This window comes from Coregonus clupeaformis, chromosome 29, assembly GCF_020615455.1.
Source record: "Coregonus clupeaformis isolate EN_2021a chromosome 29, ASM2061545v1, whole genome shotgun sequence".
In the NCBI taxonomy this organism is placed as follows: Eukaryota; Metazoa; Chordata; class Actinopteri; order Salmoniformes; family Salmonidae; genus Coregonus; species Coregonus clupeaformis.
In genome coordinates this window covers 42,614,146-42,626,099 of record NC_059220.1, presented here as the reverse complement: position 1 = coordinate 42,626,099, position 11,954 = coordinate 42,614,146, and the positions used below count along the sequence as shown (strand labels likewise).

The 11,954-nt window shown below is 42.1% G+C and overlaps 2 protein-coding genes across 8 annotated transcripts in view; one reads left to right on the top strand and one right to left on the bottom strand.

Annotated features, from left to right (window-relative positions):
- Nucleotides 1-398: 398 nt before the first annotated feature.
- iqcc (IQ motif containing C) lies at nucleotides 399-5,165 on the bottom strand. 3 transcript variants are annotated; one of them, XM_041855566.1, is made up of 5 exons: nucleotides 4,466-4,994; nucleotides 4,175-4,318; nucleotides 1,562-1,876; nucleotides 1,232-1,356; nucleotides 399-1,077 (listed from the first exon to the last, which is right to left on the bottom strand). In XM_041855566.1, exons 1-4 carry the CDS (start codon nucleotides 4,532-4,534, stop codon nucleotides 1,279-1,281), a joined length of 606 nt encoding a protein of 201 aa, XP_041711500.1. In that variant the 5' UTR covers nucleotides 4,535-4,994; the 3' UTR covers nucleotides 399-1,077; nucleotides 1,232-1,278. The 3 variants fall into 3 exon arrangements, with proteins under 3 accessions (XP_041711500.1, XP_041711498.1, XP_041711499.1); XM_041855564.2 differs by having other exon boundaries at nucleotides 402-1,077; nucleotides 1,537-1,876; nucleotides 4,466-4,986; XM_041855565.2 differs by lacking the exon at nucleotides 4,466-4,994 and adding an exon at nucleotides 5,047-5,165 and having other exon boundaries at nucleotides 404-1,077; nucleotides 1,537-1,876.
- Nucleotides 5,166-5,259: 94 nt separating this feature from the next.
- Nucleotides 5,260-11,954, top strand: part of fancm (FA complementation group M) — a 95,711-nt gene continuing 89,016 nt past the window's right edge. For all 5 annotated transcript variants that reach the window (XM_041855561.2, XM_041855560.2, XM_041855559.2 and 2 more), the window contains exons 1-4: nucleotides 5,260-6,176; nucleotides 6,274-6,446; nucleotides 6,925-7,002; nucleotides 7,266-7,424. In XM_041855561.2, coding sequence (XP_041711495.2) covers nucleotides 5,459-6,176; nucleotides 6,274-6,446; nucleotides 6,925-7,002; nucleotides 7,266-7,424 — 1,128 coding nt within the window. In that variant the 5' untranslated portion in view covers nucleotides 5,260-5,458. The remainder of the gene's footprint in view (nucleotides 6,177-6,273; nucleotides 6,447-6,924; nucleotides 7,003-7,265; nucleotides 7,425-11,954) is intronic.

Here is an 11,954-nt window from a genome sequence, read left to right as displayed (position 1 = left end):
GCAGGGCCAGCAATGACTGGCTTTGTGGGCAAAACCATCAGCAGCAACGAAGGACAACAAAAGAGGGAGAGTGGGGACAGTGTTGTAAGCTGAATAAATAAGATAAACCTCCTATGCATCGTCTTTTAAAAAAACAAACATACAAAGCCTGTTGAATCTACAGGGTCAAATTCACAAGTAAAGCCTAATGCTAGTTCTGTAGTATGTACAACTGAAACAGTAGTTAAAGCTCAGGGATAACCCCTCTACAATAGAGGTTAATGCTCTGGGAGTTGACTCGAGGGACTAGGAACACCATTTCCATACGTCCATTTCAAACAGTCTCCCTTGCTTGACCTTTTATGGGCTGTCAAGAAAGCAGCTTTTGTGTTGACGATATCCACACAGACAAGAACAGTATGTTGAATAATATAACTGCACTTTAATGATTGTGTTGACTATGTGGTCTCAATGGGAAATATGAGCTTGTGTGAATCACCTGAGATAAACTAAAGGCAGCAGGAATTCCCTTGAATCTCTCCCATAACTTGTTTGAAAACAATGGAGATCACCATAGTTATGCAGCGATGAAGACAATAGTAGTGACGTGAAGTAACATCACATGTAGCACTGATAGCAACAACATAAGGAAGTAACATCACATGTAGCACTGATAGCAACAACATAAGGAAGTAACATCACATGTAGCACTGATAGCAACAACGTAAGGAAGCAACATCAAATGTAGCACTGATAGCAACAACGTAAGTATTATTATTAAAAAACATGTCGTCAATGGATACTTACAAACATAAACTTTATTAATAATATATGTTTCCCCAAACATTCACTCTGTGCCACTCATACACATCTTGAATAAATACCCCAAAAATGTGATACATAAATAATCAGATACCAAATAAATTAATCTAGCTATCCCCGACCGGGAGGGGTATCATTTAATTTATCCTTACATAATTTCATTTATCAACATGGGGAAAGATTCAGTCCTACAAATCAATGTCCAGTTTAGAGCAACATCCTCTCCTTGGTCCTCTGCCATTAGGACATATTCAGTCTCTCTTTCAGTGACAGGTACTGAGAGCAAGAGAAAGAGAAAGAGAAAGAGAGAGAGAGAGAGAGAGAGAGAGAATGTAATTGTTAACCTTGCATTGAATATTGGTCTTATTCTTCAACACAATCAATGAAAACGATGCGACAATGACATAATATTAGAGAAAACGGCTTTCACTTTTTTACGGCTGGCAATAGCTTGTTGAAGCCACAGCATCTCCATGGTCAGAGTGTTCCTGTGTAGCTGCAAGGCTTCAGGGGTATGGGGCACGTCCTGGCCCAGACTACGCCACTGCTGGGAACCTGGGAAAGGCCAGACACGTTCAGAACAAGTCATTAACTTACATGACCTAAAAACAATTAGTATAACGTTTCTAAAAACAAGCATCAGAGAGAGAAAGATCTTTCAAATCTTTGGATTCACACACACACAAATCTGTGTACGCGACCAATAAACTTTGATTTGATCCACGCACACTTTACCTTTCTGAAAACGACCATAGCTCACATCTAGACCCAGACTGCTCCAGACAGTGGTCGCACCCCCTGTGCTCTCCAGCATGCCTCCTCCATCCAGCAGCTCCCCCTGACTGCTCTCAGTCTCCCCCTCACCCCCAGGTGGAAAAGAAGGAGGACTGGAGGAGCCCCTGGAGATGGATGCTAGTCCATGGCTGTGGGGGTCGTCTCTCTCTGGTTCTATCCTATCTGACATAAGCTGTGCCCCTTTTCTCTCCCCTGGCTGCTCCAGAGGATGGCTTTCCCTGTCTGGTGCTTCTTCCGCATGTTTTTTGGTGAAGATACCAGAGTTTTGCAATGGGCCATCCTGTATGGTAGAGTACAATAACATTTGTTAGATACACAACTGTGCAGAAAATGACAAGCAGAACTTATGGTCTTCGAGAGAAGGGCAAACTCATCAAGGACTTCAGCCACCTGAGCCATGGCTTGTTCACCCCGTTACCATCTAGAAGGTGGAGACAGTACAGGTGCATCAAAGCTGGGACCGAGAGGTTGAAAAACAGCTTCTATTTTCAGGCCATCCGACTGTTAAATAGTCACCAATAGCCAGCCTCCGCCCAGTACCCTGCCCTGAACTTTAGTCACTGTTACTAGCCGGCTACCACCCGGTACTCCACCCTTCACCTTAGAGACTGCTGCCCTATGTACATAGTCATTGAACACTGGTCACTTTAATAATGTTTACATATTGTTTTACCCACTTCATATGTATATACTGTATTCTAGTGAAGGCTCATCCTTTATAACTACTGCTGTACACACCTTTTCTATTCATATCCTGTCCATAATGTCTATACACACCATCATATACATATTTATATTCCAGACTCTGACATGGCTCATTCTAATATTTCTATATTTCTTAGTTGCTTTTGTTTGTTTGTGTATTGTTTTGTATTGTTAGCTATTACTGCACTGTTGAATCTAGGAACATCCAGTGCATTCGGAAAGTATTCATAACCCTTGACTTTTTCCACATTTTGTTACGTTATAGCCTTATTCTAAAATGGATCAAAAAATAAATGAAAAATCTCATCAATCTACACACAATAACCCATAATGACAAAGCAAAATCAGACTTAGACATTTTTGCGAATGTATTAAATATAAAAAACGGAAATACCTTATTTACATAAGTATTCAGACCCTTTGCTATGAGACTTGAAAGGTGCATCCTGTTTCCATTGATCATCCTTGAGATGTTTCCACAACTTGAATGGAGTCCACCTGTGGTAAATTCAGTTCATTGAACATGATTTGGAAAGGCACACACCTGTCTATATAAGGTCCCACAGTTGACAGTGCATGTCAGAGCAAAAACCAAGCCATGGGGTCGAATGAATTGTCCGTAGAGCGCCGAGACAGGATTGTGTCTAGGCACAGATCTATGGAAGTGTACCAAAAAATGTCTGCAGCATTGAATTTCCCCAAGAACACCGTGGCCTCCATCATTTTTAAATGGAAGAAGTTTGGAACCACAAAGACTCTTGCTAGAGCTGGCCGCCCGGCCAAACTGCGCAATCGGGGGAGAAGGGCCTTGGTCAGGGAGGTGACCAAGAACCCAATGGTTACTCTGACAGAGCTCCAGAGTTCCTCTGTGGAGATGGTAGAACCTTCCAGAAGGACAACAATCTCTGCAGCACTCCACCAATCAGGCCTTTATGGTAGAGTGGACAGAAGGAAGCCACTCCTCAGTAAAAGGCACATGACAGTCCACTTGGAGTTTACGAAAAGGCACCTAATTGACTCTCAGACCATGAGAAACAAGATTCTCTGGTCTGATGAAACCAAGATTGAACTCTTTGGCCTGAATGCCAAGCATCACGTCTGGAGGAAACCTGGCACCATCCCTACGGTGATACATAGCGGTGGCAGCATAATGCTGTGGGGATGTTTTTCAGCGGCAGGGACTGGGAGACTAGTCAGGATCGAGGGAAAGATGAATGGAGCAAAGTACAGAGAGATCCTTGATGATAACCTGTTCCAGAGCACTCAGGACCTCAGACTGGGGCGAACGGCCCTAAGCACACAGCCAAGACAACGCAGGAGTGGCTTCGGGACAAGTCTCTGAATGTCCTTGAGTGGCCCAGCTAGAGCCCGGACTTGAACCCGATCTAACATCTCTGGAGAGACCTGAAAATATCTGTGCAGCAACGCTCCCCATCCAAACTGACAGAGCTTGAGAGGATCTGCAGAGAAGAATGGGAGACACTCCCAAAATACAGGTGTGCCAAGCTTGTAGCATCATACCCAAGAAGACTCAAGGCTGTAATCACTGTCAAAGGTGCTTCAACAAAGTACTGAGTAAAGGGTCTGAATACTTGTGTAAATGTGATTTCAGTTTACTTTGTAATACATTTGCAAAAATGTCTAAACCTGTTTTTGCTTTGTCATTATCGAATATTGTGTGTAGATTGATGAGGGAAAAATAACAATTTAATCCATTTTAGAATAAGGCTGTAACATAACAAAATGTGGAAAAAGTCAAGGGGTCTGAATACTTTCCGAATGCACTGTAAGCGTTTCGCTACATCCGCGATTACATCTGCAAAATATGTGTACACGTCCAATAACATTTAGTTTGAAACCCTAAAATACTTACAATGTCTTTGAAGTGAGGAATGGCAGTTATGTTCCCCTTCCAGTCTAAATGGTTCACGTCTCCGTCGATATCTCTCACAATGTCCTCAAACTCTGAACGCGCACAGTTGATCTCCTTTCTCACCAGATATCCACGAGCGTGTGCCTGGGGGATGAGGTAACCACTGTGTGTTAGTGTTAGCTACAAAACCTGGTGACATTAAACTTGTTAGCTAGTAGTAGTGTAGCAATTGACAACTGGAGCGGAGTTTGAACCAACAACCCTTCAGGAACAGGGAGAGCATATTACTACCTCTGCCATGAAGGTCCCTCCAGACCTCTTGGCAGGGGCTGTTGTATACAGGATGGCCATTGACCACATTATTCCACCTCTCCGGAGAAGCCTCTATTCCCAATGCAAATGGAAACACTTCCATCAAATGAAGGAGGCTTCAGGGATAATCTACCCTTTAGAGCAAGAGGGGTACAGCTAGGGCATGAACAAGCAACTAACGTTAGCTACTGTACTGTATGTTACAGAGCATGTTGTACACTTTCCTACTGTGCCATAAAGGTCCAGACCGTTTGGCAGAGTACATTCACACACAGGGAATCTACACTATTCATAAAAGGCTAGCTACATACAATGTGTGCATACAACCCTGTACAACAGAGACCGTAGCTAGCTACAGTACTGTATTTAGCTAGAAAGCATCATATACTCAGTTGCTGCTGCCTTCAGCCAACACTAGCTAAAGTTAGCTTTGAATCTGCTTTCTAGCAACATGCACGCAGCTATAGTAGCAAGACAACACGTAGCTAGCTAGCTACGATAAGCAAACGAGCAGTCTTTGTTTGGAGACGTCAGTTAGTTAGCTAGCTAGCTGCTTTTACCTGAAAACGTATGAAAATCCACTCGCTTCCATCCATTGCTATGGTAACGATGCAAAGTTCGCGGGAAATAAACCGACTTCTGTTCCTTTTCCGGTGTCACAACCACGTGAACTGAAAATTAAAAGTCCCTTCATGAAATCTGTAATTGAAAATATCTATCAAAATCTCATTAGAAGTTGCAAACTCGTCTGTATTAGCAATATATGAAAAACAAATTGTTTTGCTTTAACTATTCAAAGATATTAGTAATTTCTGCGTGTTTATGTCGTTATTGGTGTTTATTTTGAAAAATATATGAGCGACCCCGGATATACTTATTTTTGCAAATGTCGTACCGCCACTGCTGTCCAAAAATCTTTGGCTGTCCGGTCTCCGCATGGCTTCTTGCTAAAAATCTACGCCACACGCGAAAATGAGTGGTGTGAACCAAATGACTTTGTTCCAGACTTGGGGAGCATCGGTTCCGCAAAAGATTAGTCAAAAGAATAATGTAAAGAAGTCTGCTGGACGGCGAAAAACAACCCCAAACAGCAGCAGCACAGCAGCCTCTGTCAAGACTCAGAAGAGGGCGAATGATATAACTTTGCCGCCCCCGGTGCTCCGTAACTCGCTATGGGGTGAATTTGGTCAGGGGTCCACAGTTGACAGCAATATGAGAGATGTCGAGGAGGTTGCTGCTGATGAAGATGATGATTTAATGGTAGTTGCTGTTTACGAGGCAGAAAAATCTTTGCAAATTGATGGAAACTTTGGACAACATAGTGAACACACAACAAATGTTGAGAGCACTTGTCTCACACAGATAAGCTCAAGTGGATCAACATATTACAAAGACTTCCCTGGCCTTGACAGCTCCTCTGCAAAGGTATGGATCTACCCCACCAACTATCCCATAAGGGACTACCAACTAAAGATATCAGAGGCAGCTTTATTCCAGAACACGCTGGTATGCCTCCCCACTGGCCTGGGCAAGACTTTCATTGCTGCTGTGGTAATGTACAACTTTTATCGATGGTATCCATCTGGAAAGATAGTTTTCATGGCACCAACAAAACCGCTGGTGGCACAACAAATAGAAGCGTGCTACAAAGTGATGGGTATTCCACAGACACACATGGCAGAGTTGACAGGTAAGTTGCCACACATGTATCTTAAAAGTGTTTAAACAGGGCCATGGGAAGGCTATAAAACATGTCTTGTCTGACATTTCCATTCCTTTTCCACCAGGGAGCACGCAGGCTCAGCAGAGGCAGGAACTGTGGAGGTCCAGGCGCATCTTCTTCCTCACTCCCCAGGTGTTGGTGAACGACCTGTCTCGAGACACCTGCCCCGCGCTGCAGGTCAGGTGTGTGGTGATTGACGAGGCTCACAAGGCACTGGGGAATCATGCCTATTGCCAGGTATCTAACACTTAACCATACCTGAGAATGTTTCTGCTTTAACCAAGGAAGTTTGTGTTGAGCTTTACATTTATGTAATGCACCATTACAGATCAGAGGTCGTTAAGCTATTTCACCACTGTTCAATAACTGATACTGGCACCAGTTACCACCAGAGGAATCGATTGATTGATAGAATTTATTAGAATATTAAAAGTAGTAGGCTGGTTGAGCAGGTGACAAAATGACATGCATAAAAAAAAACACAATAAAGCCCAGAGGCTTATTTTCATTGTGGTCCTCATTTGGCAGTGAGATGGCAGCAATAAATATCAACAGCACAGAGGTGCCTGTTTAAGAGACACCTCATGAGAAAAATACCTCCAATCAAGCCGCCATGTTATTTCTCAGATATTGTTTTTGTGACTCCTTAAAGCTATTCTCTAATGACAGTTAAATTGCAGGAATAATAGCATGTTGTGACTGCTTCTCTCCTCAGGTGGTGAGACAGTTGGGGAGCCAGACTCAACAGTTTCGCATCCTGGCACTCAGCGCCACGCCAGGTGGAGACACGAAGGTGAGCAGCACAGCCTCTTCCACAGCACTCTGAGGATGTTTACCACTATTATTTTGACCTTATGACGCTTACAAAAATGTGTTCAATGGACTAACATGACATTATGCACTGACATTATGTAATGATGTACCACCTCAACCATTTACAAGAGTACATAAATTATATTCCACCTCAATAGTATTCACATTATGTAGTATTATCACCCAAATTGCCTACTTCCTAGAAATCTATCAACTCACTCCTGACTGTGTCTTCCTCCACAGTCTGTGCAGCAAGTCATATCCAACCTTCTGATCTCCCACATTGAGCTGCGGTCTGAAGAGAGCCCTGACATCCAGGCCCACTCCCACCAGCGCAGCCTGGAGAAGGTGGTGGTTCCCTTGGGTGAGTCGCTGGCCGGGCACCAGGCACTCTACCTACAGGTAGGCACCATAGATCCTCTCATATCAGACTTGGTGGCACAGATTGTTTTCCTGGAAATGTGATGTAGCCTATGTCAACTAGAAAGGTAGACAGTGTTCCTATCTGTATGACAGCCGTAGAGCCTTCCAAAACACAATAATGATGTCTATGTTCGTTAGCTTTTTGAACTTTGTGGTGAAGGAGTGGCCTCTGAGGCTGGTTCCCTTTTGACCCTGGGTCATGTGACATTTGTTTTGGTGCACTGCCACCATCTTATGGCTGAGATTTGTTATTGCAGGATGTTGTTATTTAAACTGACCCCTACTTGGAAGTAAACGTTCTCTTTTGCCCTCTGTGTGGTACAACTTAATTCATTATTTCTAACTATATAGTGAAAAGCTGCATCCCAGGGTGCACTGTGGTGGTCCGTCATTGTTTGTCAGTGCAAATGAGCCGTCTGTAATGTAGTGCCCATTTCAGACTAATCTGTCTCAATTGGCTGGAGTGGTAGAATGTTGCGGCTGTAGAGCAAAGGGTCAATCCACCAGCTACTCCACCAGCACTGTACCTCCAACCTCAATAACTGTCAACAGCTGTCAAACCACTAGAGCTGAAGTGACTGGCTGCTAGGGGAATCAGACAAATGAACGCTCAGATAGGTGTTCCCCATGATCCATCATTCCAGACAGCCTCTGGCGAGGAGACTGAACCCGTGTGGTGCTGCCTGTAGTTGGTGCACCTGCGCTGAATTTCCTAAGTTACTCTCACGGTTTATGGTCTAGACAAGATGCCATGGCCTCAACATTGACTAACTCAAAGTAGGTTTTCCTCAGCAAGTATCTCCTTCATGGTCTAGACTGCCCTCAACATTGACTAACTTAACAGTAGTAGGTTTGCCTCTCCCTGGGCACCTCATTGCATAATATCAATGTGACAGCCTGAGCCTACATAATATTTTGATATATTGTGCATGGTTCCCTCTTGTGAGGGATTGTGTTTCACACAGTAACTGAGCCCACAATTATTCCCTTGTCATGGGGAAGAATATTTGTTCCCATGCCGTCTTTTGTAGGCTGTGTATTTTGATCTCATGAAAGAAACATACACACTTGATGTGTGTTTGTGGGTGTGAATCAAGTAATTTGGCAGTACATGGCAGATGTTCCCTCTGGAGATGTCCTGCTCCCTCAGGCACAGCACTGAGCTGGGGCTTAGTAACCTCATATGCCCCCATCTCACCTTAAGGTTTTGAATAGCCTTCAAAATGGTGCCATTTCCATGCTCACTGTTGCCAGATAGGTTTGAAATCATACTTTACAGCAGTGGATCTGCTTTCGTGTGTCTGAACATGACAAATCAAGCTTTTTTGTATACTTGTAGTCTAGGTTATTATTAGGATTTGATCTATTATTGGGAAATATCTATCCCCACCATCCTGGCTGGAATCACACAATGAAGATTTAATACCATTTTTATTTCTTAAAGAAAGGAAACCAAACATTTTAACAAAACAATCAAGAAATCCACAGCTCTCATCGTTGCACTTCATCAAAAATGTTTACTGTACAGAACACTTTTACAAATCACTGAAGTAATTACAAACCATACCCCAAATTACATCCCCTCCAACTGGATGTTCCCAAATGACCAGTCTGTTAGTTAGACGTGGTGGAGTTCAAATCTTTAAGCATGCTCCAATTCTGTGCACATTAAGAACGTTAACATTATATCCCACTTGGTGTCTACCTCATCTCTGATTCCGGGCAGCAAAACAACTAGCCTCAAGTGTAAAAAGCTGCAAAGGCCAAACAGTTAGCCTAATAACCACCACTGGAACAACTTGGTTAAAGGTGCGTGTTATAATATCACTACACTGATCATAAAGTTCTGGGGACGATGATTTCTCAGAACTACATTTAGACTGGACTTGGCGATTTGAAGTGATTGAGATCCTGTTAGTTTACATGCTGCTGAATGCGGTATGTGGTGAAATAATGGTTATGAATGGTCATTAACCCACACTAGGCAATGAGAAAGATGATCTCCTGAACAAGTCTTCACACAGTGATGATTTGGCAAGGTACAGTTACCATACAGGACTGTCTGTGACTGGCGTTATCACAGCTACTTTAATATACAGTCCGGTGTTCAGCAGTATAAGCCTAATTCTCCTCTAAAACAAGAATGATACATCTTTCCTATATATTGTTGAGTCAATAAAATAGATATGATACAGATACCTTTTATGTTAAATTAATCCTCTTAGTCATTGGTTTTATTACAAAATATTTGTGAAGATAGAAAATACCTCCTAAAATGTTATTGAGTTTGAATGGATTTTCGTTAAATTGGGTATAGAACTCTAATAATGCTGTGAACTAAAAAACGATTACCTTTTCTTACTTAGAATAGAAATACAAAACACATATCGGTGTGTATACGATAGGTTGCTCTATTTAAGTGCTCTATGCATTTCCTCTCTTATCAATGTTACTTGTTTGTCGTCAGCAGTGCCAGGTAACTTGCAAGAACATTGACACAAAGCGATGTCTGGATTGGAACAGTATGTAAAGAGAGAGACAGAAAGAGGTAATATTGTAGTTTGTGAACATCTTGGCTTTAAGCAGGGGTTTCCTGTATCAAAAAGGGGCTTAGGTGGTAGACATGGCTGGGGGCGTAGCAGGGGCGCGGTTAGGCTGTCGGTGCGGCTGAATTTCCCCATCTTGGCATTGTAGCATATCTTTTGCATTTAAGCTAATTTCCAGCAATTCTACACATTTTGCCATGCAGCTGATAAATGTTGCAGTTTTAAAGGTAGACTCAGCGATATGACGTAGATGCAGAAAGTAAACAGCAGAGTGGGTCAATTTCCTCTCTTTTGGTCCCGTGGCTCCCACGCTGTAAGAGTGTGAAGCGAACTCGTGCACATACTGTGTGTGACTGTGTGAGAAAAGTCTTTCATCTCGCTCATCTCTATCTGCGCTGCTGCTCGTGGCAACGTCATTTAGCTGAGTCTACCTTTTTAAAGCAAATTTCCTGCAGTTCTATGCATTTTGCCATTGCTAATGCAGTGTTCTTTTGCTCAACTAAATCTATACTGCTAAATTCATTGTTTTTGGAATTTGTATTTTTTTTCCTTTTTAGGTGATCGTTAGTTCTGAAATATAAAAAAATATATAGGTCCATTATATTTTCTACATACTTTATCTAGTTTTAGTCATTTAAGTTTACACTGAAAACATTTTTCCATCCTCCAAAAAGTTATTTCCTCTCCCTAAGAATATATATTTTTTCACAGTTTGGATTTAGGCAACCCGCCCAAGGATTTCAATGGCAGAAAAAATCCTGGCTTTAAGAATGAGGAATGCATTGACTCTCAGAAAAAGCATAGAGAAATGTAGTATGCAGCAGATAGCATGCTCGATTGTCATACAGCAAAGGTCAGGGATTTTGGTTTTGTAGTAATGCTTTTTAAAAATGTTTTATTTTCTCACCGTGCTTGGGCGGTATACCGGGGTATTTGGAAAAAGCCACGGGATGGTTTTTCAATATCATCAAAACTATTTCTTGAATATTTGTAGCTTCTTTTTAAGTTAATACCTGCAGTCAACTTGTGCAATATGTTAGGCGATAAAACAGATTGCGTTCTTCATTTCACCTGTCACATTATGAAGCTTACCGTAGTTCCCCAGAACAGTTGAGCCAGTCATGTTTGTTTGTAAATAGCACAATGGGAGAAAGCTGGAGCTTGTGAGTCCAGCTGTTTAACTTACTAGTTAGCTGTTTTCCCTTATGAGAAGCATGCGTCAAAACTTTGTTCATTTGCATAATGTCTCTCGTTTACATTCGCTCGTAAATGTCCAAACTCACCAAAAATGACATTCGGTAGCTACTACCTATACTTGTTTAATTTTATGAGCTGGATTGCCTGTCTTTGCAAGTAGTTTATTTTCGTTTGCACTTGTTAGCATATTTAGCTAGCAGCCTCTTGAAATTCGCTATTAGTTTGGCGCCCCCTTGTGTACTAAGGCGGTAGTACCGTAAATCCCGGGATGAGAGAAGGACTGTATGATGACATGAAAATCTGGATACTGCCCAACCCTAGTGTTTATACATTCAGACTGTTTAAATACAGTGCTATGAAAAAGTATTTGGCCCCTTTCTAATTTTCTCTACTTTTGCATATTTGTGATACTGAATGTTATCAGATCTTCAACCAAAACCTAATATTAGATAAAGGGAACATAAGTGAACAAATAACACACAAATTACATATTTATTTCATAAATATTGTGTGATGGTTTGGGGATGCTTTGCTGCCTCAGGACCTGGACGACTTGCCTTAATAGAAGGAACCATGAATTCTGCTCTGTATCAGAGAATTCTACAGGAGAATGTCAGACCATCTGTCTGTGAGCTGAAGCTGAAGCGCAGCTGGGTCATGCAGCAAGACAATGATCCAAAACACACAATCAAGTCTACATGAAAATTGCTAAAAAGCAACAAATTGGAAGTTTTGGAATGGCCTAGTCAAAGTCCAGACCTAATCC

What these genes read in the sequence shown, in the direction of transcription:
- iqcc (XM_041855564.2), bottom strand. Translation starts at nt 4,534, where the DNA reads ATGTGGTCAATGGCCATCCTGTATACAACAGCCCCTGCCAAGAGGTCT. An exon ending in CTATGGTCGTTTTCAGAAAG is followed by an intron (nt 1,357 to 1,536) that starts GTAAAGTGTGCG and finishes GGCCTTTCCCAG; the next exon opens with GTTCCCAGCAGTGGCGTAGT. An exon ending in CTATTGCCAGCCGTAAAAAA is followed by an intron (nt 1,078 to 1,231) that starts GTGAAAGCCGTT and finishes TCTTGCTCTCAG; the next exon opens with TACCTGTCACTGAAAGAGAG.